The 21,222-nt window shown below is 38.2% G+C and overlaps 1 protein-coding gene across 2 annotated transcripts in view; it reads left to right on the plus strand.

The window, feature by feature from the left end:
* The window catches only part of ESF1 (ESF1 nucleolar pre-rRNA processing protein homolog), a 29,588-nt gene that overhangs the window by 2,786 nt on the left and 5,580 nt on the right, over nt 1-21,222 (plus strand). For both annotated transcript variants that reach the window (XM_071582110.1, XM_071582111.1), the window contains exons 3-11: nt 320-648; nt 1,393-1,506; nt 2,296-2,396; nt 3,335-3,487; nt 4,878-4,992; nt 5,901-6,039; nt 12,122-12,283; nt 19,161-19,282; nt 20,577-20,667. In XM_071582110.1, the coding sequence (XP_071438211.1) occupies nt 320-648; nt 1,393-1,506; nt 2,296-2,396; nt 3,335-3,487; nt 4,878-4,992; nt 5,901-6,039; nt 12,122-12,283; nt 19,161-19,282; nt 20,577-20,667 (1,326 nt within the window). The remainder of the gene's footprint in view (nt 1-319; nt 649-1,392; nt 1,507-2,295; nt 2,397-3,334; nt 3,488-4,877; nt 4,993-5,900; nt 6,040-12,121; nt 12,284-19,160; nt 19,283-20,576; nt 20,668-21,222) is intronic.

Below are 21,222 nucleotides of genomic sequence, written 5' to 3' on the forward strand. Positions count from 1 at the left end.
CAACATTACTGAAATCTGGTTTTTGCATGTTAATTCTATACATACAAATATAATACAAGAATATTTTATTAGGGTTAGGATTGTTAATACAATTGTGGGTTTAAAGAGCATTTGATTTAGATTAGACCAGACTAGACAAGCTGAAGAAGCAATACTGATGTTTTATGTTATTTGCACTTCCCTGGTGTTATTTGTTCTTGCATCACTGCACCTTTCAGGGTCCTGTAAATATGCAAACCTGTTGTTTTCCTTTTTGTAAAGGATCATGTGCAATTCCACCATAAATATAGGTATCTAATGTTTATTTCTCTGTGCACAGATACCTGTGATCAAAGTGTAAAAAGTAAAAGCCAAGTAGAGGAAGAAACTTCTGCAAGTGAGGGTGCAGAATCGGGAGAAGAAGAGCCAGAAGAAGAGGAGGAAACAGGTGAGGAAGAGGAGCCAGAAGATGATGGAGAAACAGGGGAGGAAGACAGTGATTCAGAAGATGATGAAGACAGTGATAGTGGTCCTGATCTAGCCAGAGGCATAGGAAACATCGAGACCAGCTCAGAGGATGATGAGGATTTAAACGACCTGTTTCCGACGGAGCCGGAGATCGAACATTCCTGGCGCGAGCTGGACAAGGATGCCCCTCGCGGAGAGGAGGTAACAGCACTTTGCACTTGGGAAGCTGCTACATGAGAAACTCAGAAGTGTTATGAGTTCATCATGAAACAGTTTGTGGAAGTATTTTTCGTAAAGGTTTTTCAGCCTTTTGGTTACAGAATGCAAGTGATGATGAAAGTGTCTGAGTTTGAGTTTTCAGTGGTGTCTCCCTGTCCCTCTGAGCACACTTACCTGTAGGTAACCTGTCTACAAGTGGAAAAACCAAAGAAAATCGAGCTTTTCAGAAATTCCAGAATTTAAATAGTACTGCCTTTGTTCACTGCTGATTTTTTTCTCTTTTTAAGTCTAGTTATTTAACTCACACTGTAAGAAATTATGACTTCATTAGACAGGGAAGAATGACTTTACAATTAGTGTATAAATAATGGCAGTGCTGCAGTGCTGTCACAATACCTTGATGCTGGTTGCTGTTGTGACTAACAGTATAAGATGAAAACAAAATTCTACGTGTTGTTGTTGTCACTGGAGTCCTGAATTGTGATTGGTGCAGTCTCTTTTGTGGTGTTTCACTATTTATGTCCTTTTTATCTGCTCTGGTAGTTGCTGCTTCTGGCCTTCGCTAGTTTAAGTGATAAAAGGTCTTGGGGAAAATGCTTCTGTTATTTTTTCAGTCAAGTTTATTGCTGACTTTGATTTTTACCACAGAGTTCTGCCACAGAATTGTGTATTCCCCATAAAAGTCAGGAATTAAACCTATGAACTTTATGTCCTTCTTTTTCTCAGATTACAAGTCGATTGGCAGTTTGTAATATGGACTGGGATAGGTTGAAGGCAAAGGATTTGCTGGCTCTATTTAGTTCCTTCACACCCAAAGGAGGAACAGTATTTTCTGTTAAGGTAAGACCTGGTTTCAAAAAGACTTTCACTGTTTAAAAAAAAAAGAAAAATTCAAAAGAAGAACAATGTAAGACAGTTCTGTGGAGAATCAAAAGAGATGAATGTGTTAAATGAGAAATTATGTTGCAATTTAACTTGCTGTGTTAGAATTAAATGTGCTGCTTTTCAGTAATGGGTATATATTTGGTAGAGTTCAAGGCCAAAGCATTTCTCATGTTTATAAGCTTGGTTCTAAGTGCTCTTTTTCTGAGACTAATAGTAAAGTTCTCAAAGTCTAGGAGGAGGAGATTACATTTCCTTGGTTAGTTTAATTTTCAGTGGTCCTTATGGTACACATAACCTCACCTGAAATCTGGCTATTTCTAAATGCATTCCAACCCCTCTTACCACTGCACAACACTTACTTGTTTTCACCACTTTAAAGTTATTAATGAACTGGTTGTTTTCTGGTCAATTAAGTTACACTTTTCCATGTTAGTGTTTACCTCCAGCTTTCTGAGAAACATTGGTCATGATACCCCTTTCTGAAAAGGGCCACAGTGGAACAAACAAAGTCAGGGTTCCTGTTGTTTTTCATCTCTCTCAAAATAATTTTAGCAGGCAGTTTGGTTATTCTACTGTCTTTTCCATACATTAAAATTAGGATGGTGTTAAAGCTTATGGAATTAATCCCTTAACTGATTTTAAATAAAAAACCAAGTCTAAAAGCCTGGTGAGGTATTTTTCCCTAGTTGGTCTACGTTACATCACTACAGTTAAAAATCTAGTTTTGTGTTGTTGTATTTGTAGATTTATCCTTCAGAGTTTGGAAAAGAGAGATTGAAAGAAGAAGAACAGAAAGGACCTGTGGAACTGTTTGAGCTTCCAGAGAATACCACAGAGGATGATGGGTATTTATATCTTCAAATGAGAGATACAACATGTTTAATTCTCAGGGAAAATCCCAATTACTCCTGTTTCCAGAAGTTTGTATGTGGAAGTCTCCTGTGGACACCTTAATTTTTAGGTTTTTCCAGTGATGTTTTACAACTGGCCCTGGTTCATTTTCAGTGTCTTTGATAAATGCATTGTGATGAAACTTGAAGAGGTTTGCTTGTTCATAAGCAAGTTCAAAATTCTTATAATGCAGCTCATTGGAATAACCACTGGAATGAATTAGAGCTTAGCACAGCATTTCTGCTTGACAAATTGATGCAGTAAACTCCCTTTGGTGCTCACTGTCAAAATTCTGATCTGTGAATCCACAGGGACCTTAATTTAGGCCAAGAATTCCCAGACTGAGGTTTCCTGAGTGCTGTGAACAGCAGTCCTGGCTTACCAGGCTGAGCTCCTCAGTCCTACCATTCTCCAGGCATGTCTTCTGTCACTTTTTTTTTCAGCTTTTGTTAAAGGTTTTGCTTTCATATTTTCCCAGAATTTCCAGGTGTTTGGCAGCCTGACTGGGGCCACATTTGTCCAGTACATCCTGCTGGACTGCCCTGCATTTAGAAAATCTGGTTGCTTTTAAAATAGAAGGCAGATCCTTTTGAAGAAATGTGCAACAGGGGATAGTATGATGGACTTAGAGCACAGTCTGAAGTCACCTTCACTGTGTGCATCAAGGTGCATCCTGAAGCAAAGTCATATATAAATGTACACTTAATAAAACTTGAGTATTTTATATTATAGACACCAGTGGAACGTCGTGCTGCTCAACATTTAGTGTCATCGTAGGATTGGGACAGTGTTTGATTAGTGCCTGGTTTTAATGAGTTGAATTAAAAAGTTTGCAAATGAAAAGTTGCAAAAGCCAGCTCACCTGACTGTGGTGTTTTCTCCCCTTTTGCAGGATTTATAGGGAAAAACTGCGGGAATATCAGTTTAAGCGCCTGAAATACTTCTATGCAGTTGTGGAATGTGATTCTCCTGAGACAGCCAATAAAATTTATGAGGAATGTGATGGACTGGAATTCGAAAGTAGCTGTTCTTTCATAGACCTGAGGTAACTCCACTGGTGATGTTCTCACATGTTGGGCTGGAGAGGGAGAATTAAAGGCAGTTTTCAATAATTCTGAGTAAATTGCATTGACTTTATTCTGTAACCAAAGTGAGATATGAAGATAAATTGGTCATGTGGTGAGTTGTTAGGTTTCCCTTTGGTTCTTTTTTCTCCTTTTTGGCTTTTTTTTATTGGAATATGGAAAGTTTGAGAGTTTCTGTGCACAGAGATTATTTTCAGAAAAGCCAGATAAAATGTTCTGGTTGCATCTTCAACCTTTTGGTAAGGAAAGTGGTAGGATTTATAAAAAACCCAACATACTGTTGCCTTTTTCTTTTTCTCTTTTCTTTCCCCAAGGATCCAGAAGAGGCATTTTTTCAGGCTTGCTTCCCACAGGGCAGGAATATTGGTGCTGTTGCCATGAAGCTGCAATAGATAAGTTGGTCCCTGTGAAGGAGCTGAAGTTCTAATATTTCAGAAGTCACGTTTGGGGAAGAGAGGATTCAAACTTATTACTTGCTTCATTGTTAATGTGTCCTTTTGTTGCAAAAAAGCTTTTCAGTCTGAGCAGAAAAGTTCCTAAATCACAAAAAGCTGTGACAGAAGCCCTGTTTGTGCACTGGGGCCCCTGTTGTGGGCACTCTTGGAAGTCAGTGAAAGTTGAGTTTTTTGCTTTGAATCATTTTCTAGAGGAACTTAATTCATTTGCTTTGAACCATTTTGGAGAAGATGATCTTTGCCAAGTGAACATGTAACTTTTCACCATTTTAAACATAGAAAGATAATGTGTTACAACAGGCACAGCTGTTTGCAATTCTGCAGTGATTTTCCTAATCTTCTGCTTTGTTAAATTTTAATCTCTAGAGTGTACCATGTTTTTTGGGTTTTTTTAAAGCAAGTCTTTCAATTGTTACCCATGACTTTGGTCTTTTGAGCATTTTTTTCCCTACTAATTATGATTTTGAAGCTGTACCAGGCTTTCCTAAAATGTTTTGATTTTTTTTTTAAATATATCTGTTTCCAAATTCTATTTTACTCACTTTTTTCTTTTTTGATTTTTAATACTAAGCTTCCTGAAAAGATGACTCTTATAACAAAGGAAACCACTCAAAAAACCACCCCTGCCCCTGTTTATACTAGAGTGAAAATTGATTTACTTCCCAACAGAGTGTTGTTACACATGGAAGACCTGTGGAATAGCTGTGCAGAAGCCAGGCAGTTCATCTTACATGTGTGGAATATTTGTCCATTAGTTCCCTTTTCAGACTTACCTACTTCTTATTGTAGCAAATTCTCTCATGCTGGTGTCCCAAACTCATGAAAAGCTTAGACTGTTTATACCATGAAATTTCCCAATGTATTTGAAGAATAAGATGTTTTGTTTGCCCTTAAGATTTATTCCAGACAATGTTACATTTGATGAGAAGCCAAAAGATGCAGCCTCAGAAGTGAATGTAGCTGCTTATAAGCCAAAGTACTTCACATCTGCTGCTATGGGGACATCAAAGGTATCTTTACAATGTTTTTCTAATGTTTTTCTAATTTGTTTCGTCTTGCTGTCAGCTTGTAAATTATATATGTAGCAGGGAAAAGATTCCTGATTATCTCCACTATTTCAAAATAAAGACATCAAACACATTAAAAGATTTAAGTGTCTAACAGACCTACAAGTTGCAGCCCTGTCTTGGAATTCAAATGAGAGTCAGCTTCTGGGTTACAAATTAAATACTATGTTTTAATCTAACACAAGTTGCTCATGAAATCACTTTGTTACTTACTGTAAAATCTTTTAATTTGCCAAAAATGGGTGTTTATGGGTAAGTCCTTAAGGCCTTTCTGGTGGTAATGCCAGGCTTAAACAGTTGCTTCCCCTCCTGGTAGCAATTCACCCCTACCCTGTCTTACTGACAGCCAGAACTTCCATCTGGCCATGAAGGGAACCAGATTGGAGAAGGGATTAGTTGAGAAATGAGTCCTTTGTGCTGGATCATTTCTCACTCAGATCTGTTCCATGTCCCAGCTGATGGTGCAGTTGTGCAAACGCTTTCATTGTCCACGCTGCAATCTCTGCGTGATTCCAGGAGTGGGTTGGGTTGGAAGAGGAAAAGAGAGGAGCTGGTGGCTGCTTCAGCACCAATATCTGCTGCCACAAAGGAAATTTGGCTTGCAGAGGTTTTGTGGTTACAGAACTCTTCAGTGCATGAGGAGATTTTTTATGCATCTCAAACTCCTTGAAACTCACCGTGAAATAAATTCATAAAAGTTAAAGTTATTTTAATAAATGGTTATTATAGCTAATTATTGTAGAGAGCTTTACTAACAGGTTTATATTGCTGGTATCAAATCATTTTCCCTAAAATTCAGTGTTACAATGTTTAGTGTTCCAGCTTCTACAACTGGCATTGTTGTTTTTAAGGTAGATATCACATGGGACGAGACAGACCACGAACGAGTAACATCCCTCAGCAGAACTTTCAACAAAGAGGAACTTCTTGACATGGATTTCCAAGCCTATTTGGCTTCATCAAGTGAAGAAGAGGAAGAACAGCAGCAAGGTACTTTGGTAATGAAAGCTGCCCACAGAGTCATTGGTTCCAGTGTTTTGAACATGAATTATAAAGATTTAAATTCTATATCTCCAGAAAATGCTTTGAATGTCATCTTTTACAGGGACAATATTATTCTTGTGGTATAAAAGCTGTGGTCAGGTTCTGCTGTGAAAATTACCTGCCTTTCCTCCAGAGCTAAACAGCTCTGAAACTGGTGTGTGTGGCCTAAAGGTGGAGAGAAACTGGGGGGAGCATGTTGGCATTTTTTCCTCCCTCTTTTCAATTAGGAAATAAGTGGCTTAATGACAGAAAATTGACTAATTGACAGATGCTAAACATTTTTGGAAAGATTTTTAAGTTTGGCCTGTTAACATGGAAACTGGAGTTTCTTAAATTTCCTGGCCCTTGACATTCTTTTTTTCTTTCTTTCTTTTTGTTTATTCGAGATAAATACACTTTTCCAGTGTTGTTTATACATAATAGGAAAAATCACAGCTGAGTTTTTAAAATGGTATCTCTAAAGCCACCATTGGTATTCATTATGCAAACCTGATTCTGATTCTCCAGGTGAACCATATGATTATTTTGACCTGGAAATTGTGACATTGTTTTTCAAGATAGAGTATGTTAGCTGAATTTGGAGTTTCATCTTACTTCGAAGATTGTTAGTGAGAGTTTGACTTCAGGATTGTCACCCCAGCTTTAAACCAGCTCTCTGGTTTTCATTTCTCTACTGCAGAATCTCTTTATCTGGTGTAATTAGTGTTTGTATAACAATTACAGATTGAGGCATTTCAAACATCCCTCAAAATGCCTCAATAAGGTGTATTTTCCTTATTGTTGATATGATAAATCTATTTAGAAAAAAGGTTACTTTTTTTTCATCATACATTTGAATGGTTATGTAGAGAAAGTGGTGACTGTTCTGTTCATTCAGTGCTGAGTGAATGAAGATCTGTTGCCTTTCTGTGAACTGAGTAACACTCATCAAAAATGACCACCTGGTAGGTGATCTGGAGTGATCCTAATACTGAGCTCCTGAATAGCTGCTTTCTGAACCTCTGAGTGTAAAATAATATTATTCCTTTTTATTTCTCCTTCTACCCTCTTTGTCTTTTTTCAGGGTACATTGACATTTCTTTGTCAAGTTTGGCAATACCTGCTTTAATCTCTTCATTTCTGAGATGAAATTATAGAACCATAGGACTTGAAGTACTTCCTTTTCAAAGGAAAAGTTGTAGTTTGAAATAAGTGGTTAAGGATTAAACGAACAGTACCATCTTTCAAATTCTTTTTGATTCATGTACTTCTTAAGAATATAAAGAGAATTTCATCTAACTTTGTAAGGTACATAAATCTCCCGTGTGTGGTGCACCAGTGTGTAAATTCCCAATTTAACTTGCTTGTTTTCATTCTAAAATTCATCATGCTTTTAGTGAGACATATAGCCTAAATTACAAGGCAAATAAAATTTCATTAAGCCTTAATCAGGTCTTTCAAGCAGAGTTAAAAATGATTTATCCTGCTTTAAAGCAGGTTGTTGCAATCAGAGATGAGCTTGGAGCATGGAAAAGAACAGTACAGATTTTTCTGGTTATAGAGTCTTTTGGCAGCAAACTCAGCTTGGCAGTATCTTGGCAGGGTTCAAGTCCATTTGTTTCTTGTCTTACACAAAAACTCACAAACTGTCCCATTGTGAGCTTCAGTGAAGTCTGGAAATGGGAGCAGGAGGTGCAGGGGAAGAATTCCCATCTTCTATCACATACAGAATGACCATGATGTTAAAGAACAGCATCTGTGACAGGGCAGTGAGGAAAGCAAATACCCCTGTGAGCAACACCTCAGAAATGTTAAAGAGCAAAACTCCACTGTTGGGAAGGAAAAATTACTGACCTTAAAGTGATCTTACCACAGTAATAAATGTTAAACCTGGAAATGTCTGGATTCTAAGCATGTTTGGAAAAGTAAGTTATCAATAGAGGAATTATGTTGTCATGTCTTTAATGTGTTCCTGACGTTTTCTCCATCCAGTTGTGTGATACAAAACAGGATCCCATCTGTCAGGATTTCATCCAGCAGAATTATGTGGCACTGTGCACAAATGGGAAAAATCAATGTCAGCTGCTTGAATGGAAATGTAGGAGTGTGATAAGGAGGGAAAAAATGTCCTGGACTTTTTATTCATATTTTTTAATCTTACCAAAATGTTTTATTTATCATCAGGTTTTTGTTGGCCTGTTCTAATCTGGGCTTTATATGGAATTTTTCAACTTAAAATATGTGCATCTTGAATGTTAGTGTTACTGTTACACAACAGTTTTGTAATGTCAAGTGTTTCGGTGACCTGGACTGTTGTGGTTCATAGCACAAAGTCTCTCCTTTACATTGAGCCTCCTGAATTTTCTGTTCCTTGAGTGCATTCATTCCAGTCAGGAAGTGTTTGTGGCATTCACCCAATCCAGCCCATAACTGCTGTGGTGACCAGGAGCACCAGTGGCATTTGAAACATACTTCAAATTAAGCATTATGAGCTTTTAATTTTTGCAAGAGTTTTTTTTAGTCTTTGCAAGAGCACCATCTTTTCTGCTGTGCTGCTTTGCACAGCACACAGATTCTGGAACAGACCATATGACAAAATACCTTTATTAGGTGTATTTTTAATTAGCTGGTCTTGATATTGTGATCACAGAATCATAGAATATCCTGAGTTGGAAGGGACCTACCATTAGTGCTTAATGTTAAATAAAATCAGACCATTTATTAAATCTTGTTACAATCCTGAAATATACTTGGTGCAATAACTGACTATATATATAAATTTAAATGCATATATAGCATTTTATCAGGTGACAGTACAGCCTTCCTTTCTCTCTTAATAATGAACAGTGTTCATATGAGTTTATATTTGCTATAACTATTACAAAAGGCTAAGACATGGAAGTAGAACATGCAATTATATAATATTATCTCTGGAAAGAAGAAGCAATAGATTTTAGCAGTTTGTGAGTTGGAATTTCGTGGGAATTTCAGCATAGAAATACCACAACTTGATTATTTTCTTTCTGTGAATTATCAGAAACTTTATACAACTACCGCAGGCATTGAATACTTTTCCAAAACACCTTTGCAGGAGTCTGTTGTGTGGGGTTTAGTTTTTAGTTAAGAGTTCTTGGAATGCCAGGAAGAAGGGGCACCTCGGCATTCCTTCTGAGCAGTCCATACAAGCTGTTGGAGGTGTCCAGTGGCTTAGAACCAATGAACACACCCCCTGTGCTTTTGCAGGCCAGGGGGTTCCTATTCAGGACTAACGAGTCATTACAAGAGTCTGGCTGGCTCAGAGGGCTGGTTTTAGTCCTGCCCAGTCCCCTTCCCTGCAGGTGCTTAAAGGCTGCAGGACAACGGGCACCTGGTTTGCAAAGGGAGTTTTAAAACCTGCAGCCACTGCACACCACTCAAGTGGTTAACTACAGATTTGAAGGGAAATGCAAAAACAACCCTAAAAAAGCCATAATTTAATGGTTGCCATCCATTTACTGTTTGCAGTCTCTTCTTCCACTCTCTTTTCTCCGTGAAAAATATGTTACAAAAAGGCATCTACTCTGATGTGCTTTCAGTAAGCTTATCTTGATTACCTTGAATTGTAAATTTTTCTAATTGTCATTGGGATGAACTAATGGAATTTGCACAGCTTCTTGTTGAGGGCATGCTGAGAATGTGGGGAAAATAGGGTTAAACCCCCAGAATTTTCTTCGTCATTATTTTTTGGCACAAGACTGAGGTCAGCACGTGTAATTTTTCACATCATGCTGTACTACAGTGCAATAACCTCTACCTCAGACTTGCTTCTTAACTGCTGGAGTGTAGAACTTTTTAATTTTAATTATGTGGATCTACATACAAAGGTTTGTTTGGGTTTTTTAATTTCTGTATCTCTGAATTTGAGTGACTATCCTGGACAGAATTGAGCCATTTAATACTTTTTCATGGTATGGCCATCAGCATCCAAATCAGTAGCTGAATTTTCTGCTGTGCCATTAAATCATGAGGGGGAATTTTATCTTTCCATCTTTAAAAGTAACTCAGCTTTGCAGCTGACCAAATGTTGTGTCTGCCATAAGTTTTCTACTCTGTTTAGTTTCTACAGCTGAGTTTAGAAAATAAAAGGAATCATCTACTCAGCTATTGTAAGATAATCTTCTTAAATTTAGAATACAATCTCTTCAGAGTCCTGTGATTACAAGAACTGCCAATCACCAATTTAACATATCAAACCTCTGCATTTGGTTATAGTTTTTATTAATTACAGCTGTTAAAAACAAACATGCCCCCATGTCTTGGAGTATTTCTGACCAGCCTTACAATTTTAACCTTCTTTTTAAATCTTTTAGCACTTCTGTTACTACTTTCCCTTGAAAACAGTAAGATTATACTTGTATTTTATACTCTAAATTTCATCAGCTTTTGCCTTTTTCTCCTGCCCAGGTTGATTGTGTTCCTCTTGCAGTGCAGCTGTTAATGCAGCACAACTTTGTGTTTTGTTTGTGTGTTTTGTTCAGAAAGCCTTTGAACAAGCTGCTGGCAGAAAGCATTGCTGCCTTAATTTCCAGCAGAAAGTGGTTCCTGATGTTGTGCAATAGAGTGTGATGCTTGAAAGGTGCTGACAGGGTTATTTGAACTCTGAACAAACTTGGGAAACACGCTCAGCTCACTTTCCTTTCTCGCAGCTGTTGTCCAATGGGCTCTGTTTGCCTACAGAGTTAAAAGCTCTCACAGTTCCTTTGAAGGCCACGTTGGGCATTTATTTGAAAACTCAGTTTTGACAAAAGAAATGCAAGTTGTATCTAAATGAGAGAGAATGCCTCTTTAATTTCTCCTGGCAAACCAGTGATAAATACAAACCAGTAGCCAGTGCTTATCCAGTGTTAAGGGAGCCTGTCTCAGCTTAAGGATTTCTTCAGTTCCCATCCATGATAGATTCTCATTTCACAGGACACCAGGAGGAAGAAACAACAAAATGGTTTATTTTTCTTCTAATCTTCAAAGCAGAGTTGCATTTTGCTTTCTGTGTGAGCAGATGCTTCCCTCTTAGATCTGAGCTGCTGAGGAGGACAGTGGAGAAGCAGCTGCAGGGGAGACAGAGCCTGGCCTGGCTGGACCTCAGGAAAGACAGGAGGGTTTGTGAACTTGGCAAGAAGGGCAGGCAGTTCAGAGGGACTGCAAGGTTGTCACGAGGGGAAAATTAGAAGGGCAAAGCCCAGCTATAACTTAATTTGGTTACTGCTGTAAAACACAATAAAAACTCTTTCTATGAATGCAGTAGCAGTAAGAGGAGAGCAGAGAGGAAACTCCATCCTTTGTTGGAGGGAGGGGAAGGTTTCATTAAATACTTAAATGCCTTCTTTGCCTCAGTAAGACCAGTTGTTCTCTGGGTACCTGGGCTGGTACCAGGGACGGGGAGCAGAGTGGAGCCTCCACAGTCCAAGGGGGGATGGTCAGGGACCTGCTGCTCCACTTGACACATAAAGTCAACGATAAATAACACAGAGGAATAAGGACACCACACACCAGACCAATGTGGTCAAGGGAATACCATTTATTACACACTGCACATGGTTTAAATGGGGTTAAGGCTATGTTCAGTTGGCTAAACTGAACCTCACACGATCTAATTGCAAATCCTAATTGGTTATAGTCAATATCTCCCAAGTCTAGTGTTTTGGTGAAATCATCCTGACTGTTTTCAGGAACACCTCTGGAGTCCTGTGGGAAACCTGAGGAGTTCTCCTGAGAAACTTCTGGGGAGTTGCTAAGAGCTCTTAAGGAGTGATTTCTCCTTTAACGATCTGCAGCAGCTGTGGCCTTGATTATTCTTAGCTGCTTTCAGTCTCACAGGGTCTGTATAGATCTGAATTGCCCACCTTTGATTGTTCTGTCCCAACAGACACACCCAGGGCTGTAGGGCCGGGTGGGATCCACTGAAGTTGAAGGCATTGAGTAATTGTCTCTGTTGTAGAATCTTGCAAAGTTTGTTTGTTAAAATGTAGCCTTCTATTTCCAAAATAGTGATAGTTTTCCTTTCTCTTTCTAGATGGTGATGTAAATAATGAAATAGAAGATAACAAACCAAGGAAAAGCCAAAAAGATGATGAAGAGCAAATTGCCAAGTACAGAGAACTTTTGCAAAGTATCAAAGAAAAAGAGAAAAAACAGGAAGAGAAGGATATAGGAATGGAGATTAAATGGGTTCCAGGTAAGCTTTATTTTGTTTTCCTGCCTTGAAGGGTATGCAGTATTGGCCTGCTAACAGGTGTAAGGTGCAGAATTTATAGTAGGAGAAGAAACCTTTTTTTTCTTCTCATTAATTGAAATCCAGATTGTTTAGAATGAGAGAAGTAGAAGAAATAAATAATATGACTGAACTCTGTTCCTCAGCTCTAAGTTTCTTTTCGTAGATTATTTTTGTTCCAGGTTTTATTTTTGTAATTACTTTTTCATTCATCACTTTATACACTTTTTTAAGATAGAATTCATGTGTTTACCAGAGTCATGAAACATACCTACACTTTTCAAAATGAAAACCAATGTGATTTGTTAACATTGCATAAAATTAGAATAGAATGGTTTGAAAGTCTTGCTTCCATTATGATAAAGATTTGGGGGAATAGAGAAGGAAGGAGTCTGACCTTCCAGTGAGACTGCTCTGGAATAAAGAAAGCACCAGGAAGATAAATTGAGGGATAGTGACATCCAGATGGTCATATGGAAGTTTAGAAAGGGAATTTCACCATAGGGCATCCCAGCAGAACTCACCCTGAGACCCAAAACCTGGAGTTTTTTCTTTTATGATGGTAAAACATTGAGGCAGATTTTTGTGTGCTGTCTGTGGGTGGGTGCTTTCCATGAGGTGTAAGGAACCAGTGTACACTGGCTCACTACATCCACAAAGGGATCCCTGTGCCTCTTCCTCCTTGGTCCTAGCCCAGAGCTCCTTCTGACTGCCTGAACTGGCACTTGGTAGGTGTCCTTGCAGGCTTCATTTGTTTGCTGAAATGACAGAGCTACTCTGGAAAAGAAGTAAAAGTATAAATGCTTACTTTTTAAAAATTCTGGTCTGTAGCAATTCACCGAAATGGATTGAACTGAATGAAACAGTTTTACTCCTATTTCTTTATAAGATCTGTAACTGAAAGGATAAACTGGCATTAAAAATAGTTGTGTGCTTTCAATGATTATAATTGAAATGTATAATTCCAGTACCTTCTGGCATGAATTCTCCCAAAACCTTTTAGAAGGAGCTGTATCATGCACAGCAGGACAAGTGTTTGCTGACACAGCGTCATTCTCCATCTGTCCACAGCGTGTCACTGCTTGTATTTGTGCTGGTGTTTGCTCAGTAGTTAATTCATCCTGTCACTGAGCATTCAAAGCCAAAGAGGTTTCATACACAGGTAACTGTTACAAGATTTTCATAAAGATTTTTTGTTTCCACCTTCCAGATTGAAGGTAGAAACCACAGTAGAACTAATTACTGCTACAAAGGTGTTCTGTAATTATATGTATTTTTATTAACATGTAGTTTTAAGCTGCCATCTTTTGTGTTGGTTTGGAAAGCACTTTTGGGGTTGGTTTTTGTTTGTTACACATTCTGCCTTCTGAAGAATCTTGCAAATTGTATGAAAGAAGTTTCGTAAATTCAAAAAAGTGTAAGCAACTTAATGTGGTGACTTAGTCAGGAATCTGGAGCATACCATTCATTTTGGGAGAAGGGAAATTGCTTTAAGGGAGACAGGAAACTTTTTTTAGTCTCTCTTGCCTAGGGAGAGCAAGAAGTTTTCTGAGAGACTCTCCCTCTTAACTCTGTGCCTTGCATGTTACAATTAAATCACATTCACATTCAGTAGAAATGGAGTTTTCACTGTAGTATGAATGGAATCCAGTTCTCTGATCCATGGGCTCCCTGTTTTTCTGCAATGGAACTTGACTTCAGAAAATTGGATTTGTTCCTTACCACATGTAGTTCAATCCCTTCCTTACTGCACCTTCATGTGGGGCTCCTGGGACAGTTGCTGTATCCATGGTAAAAATCCCCAAACAAACCAAAGGGAATCTCCCTATCCTGATAAATTTGACTGACATTGTCCAAATTCAGCTGGATGTCCGTGCACTGGCTCAGGTTTGTTCATATGATACTGGGCTTCAATGGGCATGGAGGCACAATGAAGTTTACATGGGTAGTTTGTAGTATTTTATATTAATTCAACAACTATGATTTTGCACTAAATGCCAATGTTTCCTCATTTCTAACCCTGAAAAAAATCAGGTGATTATCCAGGAGCAGGTTCTGGAAGTCATAGAAGAGTTCACTTGCCTTTGGTAGAGACTGTTCACCTGCTTGAGGTCAGCAGTACCACTCCTGGCTCTGAACCCCTGCAGTGAAACACAAGTCCTGAAAGTGAAGATGAGTGTTTGAATTTTGCTTTTGAGTCAAAAGTTCAGCCCTTACTGACTTCAGGCAGCATTTGGAGAGGAGGTCCTGCACACCCCTGAAAGGAATACTTATTTTTATATATATCTATCTGTCTGTCTGTCTGTCTGTCTATCTATGTCTTTACGGTGCAGCACAGTCAGCACATGCTCAACAGTAGTTCATAGCTCTGGCACAATCAGGGCTGTGCTTCCTTATGGCAGGGAGGCACCTTAGTTATTACCTCACTTTTTCTTGGACAAATGTGCTTCTTTAAATTCCAAACAATTTAATTATGTTCAATTGGAACATTCTGAGCATGCAAAAATAGTTGTTGTTGTAATCTCTTAAGGCTCCTTAATTTTTTTTTTCAGAACTAGTTTATGTCTGTTGAAATATTTTTATTATCAAGCTCTGCTTTAATGTGCTTGACTTATTGCAAAATCATTTTCCTGCCCAAATGTTGAATACACAGAAGAATTAGAACAGTTAAATCTCGGAAGTTTTTCAATCGAAAGGCAGAGATTTGAATTAATTTTAAAAATTGAGTTTTGGCACAGATATTTACACATGGTTATAGAAAGCATACTTTGTGAATGATTCAGTTATTCTTGAATCATAATAGTTTTAAATAAACTCCAGTGCCAAGAAAAATAAATTAGATGTAGCTCCAGCTCTCTTTGGTCTGTTTCTTCTAGGCACAAAATCAGTGTTACATTGAAGCATCCATCTGTTTTCTTAATCATATCTGATTTAAGCAACAACTACTATGAATCCTTATCCAGCTCCCAAAGCTCCCTTTAGAAAAGACCACAACTGCATTTCTTGATGATATTCAGCCAAGGGTTTGTTTTTTTTATTTGACTTAAATATTTGTGAAGAAGGAGATGTAAATATTTAGCTGGGCTTAAAGGAAATTTTCAGATTTGTTTTCATCTGAAACAGAATAGAGGGCAATGGTGTCTCTGTCAAGTGCAACTGTGTATTACTGGAGGTTATGTAGAGCACAGGAATGCTCATATGGAAGGTGTAGCTCCACCTGGATCATTGTTTAGTGGCTCAGAGCAGCCAGTGCTGGGCTGTGTGGGGGCTCAGCACCACAGCCCTTCACACCTGGCAGCAGCTCCACATGCTGAGCTCTCTCAGGGACTTGCACTGTCTTAGGAAAACTATGTTGACTTAACATTTTATCCTTGGGAGTGACAAATTGGAATGTTAGCAGAGTATTTACCTGCCATTCCTTTTACCCACCTGCAACAAGGTGAGACATTACACACAAGATGAATTTCCTCTTTGGGTTTCCTGAGAACAGGAATTTATCTTCTTAGCCCCTCATAACTGTGACACTTCCACAGGTTTTCAAAACTAAGTGTTTGGAGAACTGAAAAGTCCTGCCTGCCCACCCTCCCTCTCTGGGAGCAAAGTGTACTTAGCTTTTTTAAGTATTTACCACACATTTACCTTTAGCTCATGCATGATTTAGTTGCATGCTAATATAGATGACCTTTTCCTCTATTTTCTTGCCCTTCTTTGTGTGATTCATTTATTAAAAAACATATATATTGATGAAGGTATAAATTAGCCCTTTCTATAGGAAGCTAATAATTCTACCTAAAGTAGACAATTCCTTTCCCCTTCTGCAATGAAAATCCTTTTGACCACTTAAATGCACTCTCATTCTCGGGAAGTGGTCTGGACAGTAGTTTCTAAGCCATTCTAATCTGTGGAGAAACTCTAATGCCTTTCATGAGGCTGCCAAATACCACAAGAAAGGGCTGGATTTTCCCCCAAGTCCTTCAGTGCCAGATGGATCAAATGATTCCATTTTCCAGGCAAATAAATCAGAAATATTGTAACCACCTTTGAGATCTCTCTCAAGGGTCTCTCTTTTTCTAGAGATGTGACATCTACTTTTTAATTCTTTCTTATTACCTTCAGAGAGAATCTACAAAGTTGCCACCTGACCAGTAGTTTTTTCCATAAACATGCTCCCAAAGACTATCCAAAGTTATAGTAGTTCAGTTTCTGGGAAGCTGCTGACTCTGCTTTCATTGACTTTGGAGATAACTAAATGTTTGTTCTTGTTGTACAAGAGGGTTTCTTAATGGCACGTTTTTAGTGAACCTATGCAATATCCTTCCTTTATTGTGGCTCTGATTTGTTTGCTGGTTTAGCACCAAATTTTTGTGGTTGTAACAGTTTTCCACTTACAGTTATTTCTGTCATCTTTCCAGGGGAGTGGAAGGACCCTCTATCTTGTTTTTGCTCCTCTTTTCTTCCTATGATTTTGTGGTTTAATATGATTTTAGATCTTGTCCAGACTTTGTATTTCAGATATGTAGTAACCAGCTCTGCAGCCTTGGAATCACTTTTGGAGTGTCAGCAAGCACAGGGACAGGGATTGGTGTTTGCAGTTTTCCAGAAAAATGCCCTGCCTGCCCTTCTGTGGACTCTCCATGAAAGCTGCCCATTTTCTCCATTATGATCTCTGTTTTCAGTTCTTTCATATGGAAGAGAACTGGAAGGAATGAGGAGGAGCAGTGCCTGAAAACCTGAGAAAGAATGGGATCTAGTCTAGGACATCTGGAGAGGTCCAGGTGTGATTCCTGAGCAGTAAAAGTGGAATGAGGGGTGGGAGAGTAGGATGTGGTCAGGTGAGGGCTGGACTGGGGTGGCAAGAAGGGAATGCTGGAGGGAGATAATGAGAACAAGAAGAATTGAAGAAGAGCTGGCAAATACCAGAATTGGAGAAGGAAGCAGAAACATGATTCCTCCAAACTCCCAAGATATTCAGTCACTTCATAGGAGAGGATGTTCCTTATAGAACAGCTGGAAAAAAAAGTGTAGTGGATGAAGCAAGGAATTGCATGTAGGAGAAAAATCCTTTGCTCAGTTGTTGCCTCTTTCCAGGGCAGTGGATTCTGTTCCTGCCACTGAATTCTGCCCCAGTGCATTGCAAGGCAAGTCAGTTCATCTCTTTCCACTGCGAAATTTTGCTCTTGCAAGTGCCCATCATGTGAGGAAGGGGCTGAAAGTGTATAAACTGCATCTGAAATCAGTATTTGTCCTCTGACATCCAAGTGCTGTGTGAGGTGGTGACTTTTGAAAAAGCTTTCCTGAAATGTATTCAATTTTTCACCAGACAACTGAGGTTGCTTTTAATTAAAGTACTGGTGCTGGATTTAAGTATTCTAAATGTCAAATGGGGATGTTCCACTTATTTAATATATTTATTTTTAAGATGATGACTTTACACCACTGAATTTCATAATGATCTATGTTACAGAAAACTTCATTCTGTTTCTATTTACAAAAAAGCTAAATTAAAGGATACACTTGTGCATGCAGTGCTGGGCATAGTGTGTCTATGCTGAATGATGGAATTTCATGTCCAAACTTAACTGTCTGATCCTGTTAGGCCAGAAGTTTTCAGAGCCAGATATGTTGCACTTCTGTGGGGTTTGCTTTTCCAGGACCCTCGAAAACTTACCAAACTCGAGGGCTTCTCTTATGCCATATCCAAAGCAAAAGGATATGGCAGAGGTGCAGATCTGAGCTAATGGTTTAATAGTTACTAATCTGCTGAGAGAATGGTACTTTTCTCCTTCCATCTTTCAGTTCACTCAGCTGCCAGGTTCACAAATTACTTTTGCTCACTTGGTGTGCTAATAAATAAGTGGTTTATTTCAAATAAATGGTTTATTTCTCTTGCTGCTTTTTTCTTTTCCTTTTAGTTTTTAATTTTTTTTTATCTTGAGTTACTATAATTTTCAACTGGCAATCAGTGCTAACAGAAAACATTCTTCCAAATATATGTTTTGCTTCTTTGAGAGGCTGCTGTGCTTCAAGCAGTCTGTGCCCTTAATCTCAGCTTCTTGTCAACAAATGCTTTAAAAAACAAAAGCATTGAATCTAAATCTAGATTTCCTGTCATACCAGGCATGTATTGTTTTCTTGTTTTCAATAATTTTCTGTTGTTAAAGCAGACTAGTAATAAGTGCCTTAAAAGACTAGATGACTTGAGGATAATTTGTCTACTTTAATTTAATGCCTGTCATGTCATGACATCAGTACATAATGCAAAAAATTGAGGAGCTTTATTCACGTTTTTTCTGAGCTTTCTAACTGCAGATTTATTTATCCTTTAAATTCATTCACATAATATCTTATTGTTCTTGTTTGTAAAGATGAACCAGACATACACTGGTCAGCAGAGATCCTGCAGGATTGTCACAGTATTGTCACAAAGTTTCAGCACCTTCACTAATTCAGAATCTTAACTAATTATAGAGTGGTACATTAAACAGAATAGCTCTCTGTATTCTGTTGTTATTTTTATTTTGTTACTCAGATAGTGGCACCTGTAGACTGCACAGTCTGATGTGTGGAGAGGAGACCTTTCCAAGGAACAGCAAGACTGTTGGGAATCAGATATCTCATAAGGAAGCTCCTCTTTTGACTCTTGTAGTTTTTATTGAAGGAGTGTTTTATGTGGAAAAACACATCCTGTAAAGTGACCTTCTTTATAAAGATGTTCTTTAAACAATATTCATGTTGTTTTCACAGTCTTGTTAAAGGCAAACTAGATTATTCACATACAAAGGAGAGAAGAATTGATTAAAAAATTCAGATTCATCTCAATTTATTATGATTTTTTTTCTAGGCCTCAAAGAAACTGCTGAAGAAATGGTCAAAAACAGGTTGGAAGGAAAGGATAACCTGACTCCATGGCAGAAATATCTAGAGAAGAAGAAAGAAAAAAGAATGCTTAAAAAGAAGAGAAAGGTGATGTTTATATTGGCCATTTGGGGTGGGGGGAGTTGCTTGTTTGTTTGTTTTCTGAAGTTGCTGGTGTTGTTTTGGATAAACTAAATAAAAATTTGTATAACTGCCAGTGCTATTTTAAGGTTCAACTGTACAGTGGCCACTCCTGTGGAAAGACTGAGAGCTCCTCATCAAACCTACAGAGCAAATGATATTCAGGATGTTTACACAAAGCTTCATTTATCTCCTTGTGCTGCTTTAAAGATAAATTAGTCATAATAACAGTTGGCTTTAGTCTGCATTTTGGAAGCATTAGGAAGGGTGTTTTTGATACTCTGTGCATATCAGTTCAAAGCTGTGATGGGAACGATAATTGTAGTTTTGGAAATTTCAAGGCTAAAATAAGACAGGCTTGTTTGCCAAAGCTGTAATGGCAAAGAATTAATAGCCACAAAGAACTGTTCACATTTCAAATTACAAGAGCAAATTTGGTAAATGGCTCTGTGTACAAGTAACAAAACACTCTTAAACTGATGTGAAAATTGCTGTGGCCTTGGATTCTCACACGTGGAAAGTAATGGAGAAGTAACGGCCTCCCGTGGTGGGATGGGCAGAAACAGGCCATCAGATAAAGGAAACATCTGTGCATGTCCTAGGGACAGAAGGGCATGTGGCACACAGAATCTAACTTCCCTAAGTTCTTAAACCACTCTGAATATAACTCATACTACAGAATAATATTTTTCAGAGCAATCTCAACACCTTGACTTCCTCTGTGCCTTCCCATTAGTTTTAACTGGCATTTGATGAGTAACTTCTTAAACCTGATGGCTGCTCTGAGTACAAAGTTGCACTGTTAGTAGCAGAGCAGCTTTTTCTAGCATAATATTCTTGTTCAGTCAGATAAATTAAGTGAAGGGGAAATAAAATCTGTTATTTAAATCCAAGCTCAGTCTTTTTGGAATTCAGACCACGAAACAAAGCTCCTTGCTCAACATTTTGCCCAGGCAGAACTTCTGTGGAACATAAAGTGAGGATATAACAGTGCTGTGATCTTCTAATTTCTTGGAATGGTTAGCTGGTGCATCATAGTTTGGAGCTACACTTCATAAAAAGCTTAAAATGTGTGAAAGAGGTTTAAAATTGTTGATTGGTCTTTACTAGCAATTTTTAGTGTGTTCTAGTTTTATAACATTCCACACAGAGTATTTTGGTTTTCATCTTCATAGTTATTAACAGAAGGGACATCAAATTCCAGGGAAACTGTAGTGGTAGTTCTGATGTTGATTGAAATAATCTTTGTGCTGTGTCACAGGCTGCTGCTGAGAGAGAAGAGAGTGAAGATGAACTTCCACCTGATGTTGATCTCAACGACCCATATTTTGCTGAAGAATTTGAGAAAACAGGTGGGTCAAGACAGGTGACTTCTGGAATCAATCTGCCCTTTTGGTAAATACTGAGCTTTCAAAACATAGCCAGGCTGGAGTAAACGCAGAGGTAGAATGTTCAGAATTAAATAAAGTAGGTGTCATTTGCCTAAAATTGCTGTTCTTGTAAAATGATGCCTATTGTGGTATGTGGAATGCTCTCTTGGCTTTCACCGGAGACCTCTTCTGGGGATGGCTGTTAAAAACAAGCTGCTCCCCTAAATATTCCAGAGGAAAGAACTCCATTGCTTTTGGAGTCTTGTTTCCCTTCATATAGGAAGAGCCAGATATATATGGGTCTCTTTAAATGTGGGTCAATTACAAAGACATCGAATGTTTTTGCATCATAATCAAAGTTTTCTTTCAGGAGAAATTCCTTTTCTCTTAGTCTTGATGCACATTTTCACTGCTGTACTCTTTGCTGCTTAGAAGCCCAAATAGAGAAATGCAGTATTTTAGGAGATAACTTTCTCAATTTTGATTTTGAAGATACCTTTTTTACAAGCTTTTTAGTCTGATGTGTAAATTAACTTT

This window comes from Pithys albifrons, chromosome 2 (assembly GCF_047495875.1).
Source record: "Pithys albifrons albifrons isolate INPA30051 chromosome 2, PitAlb_v1, whole genome shotgun sequence".
Lineage (NCBI taxonomy): Eukaryota > Metazoa > Chordata > Aves > Passeriformes > Thamnophilidae > Pithys > Pithys albifrons.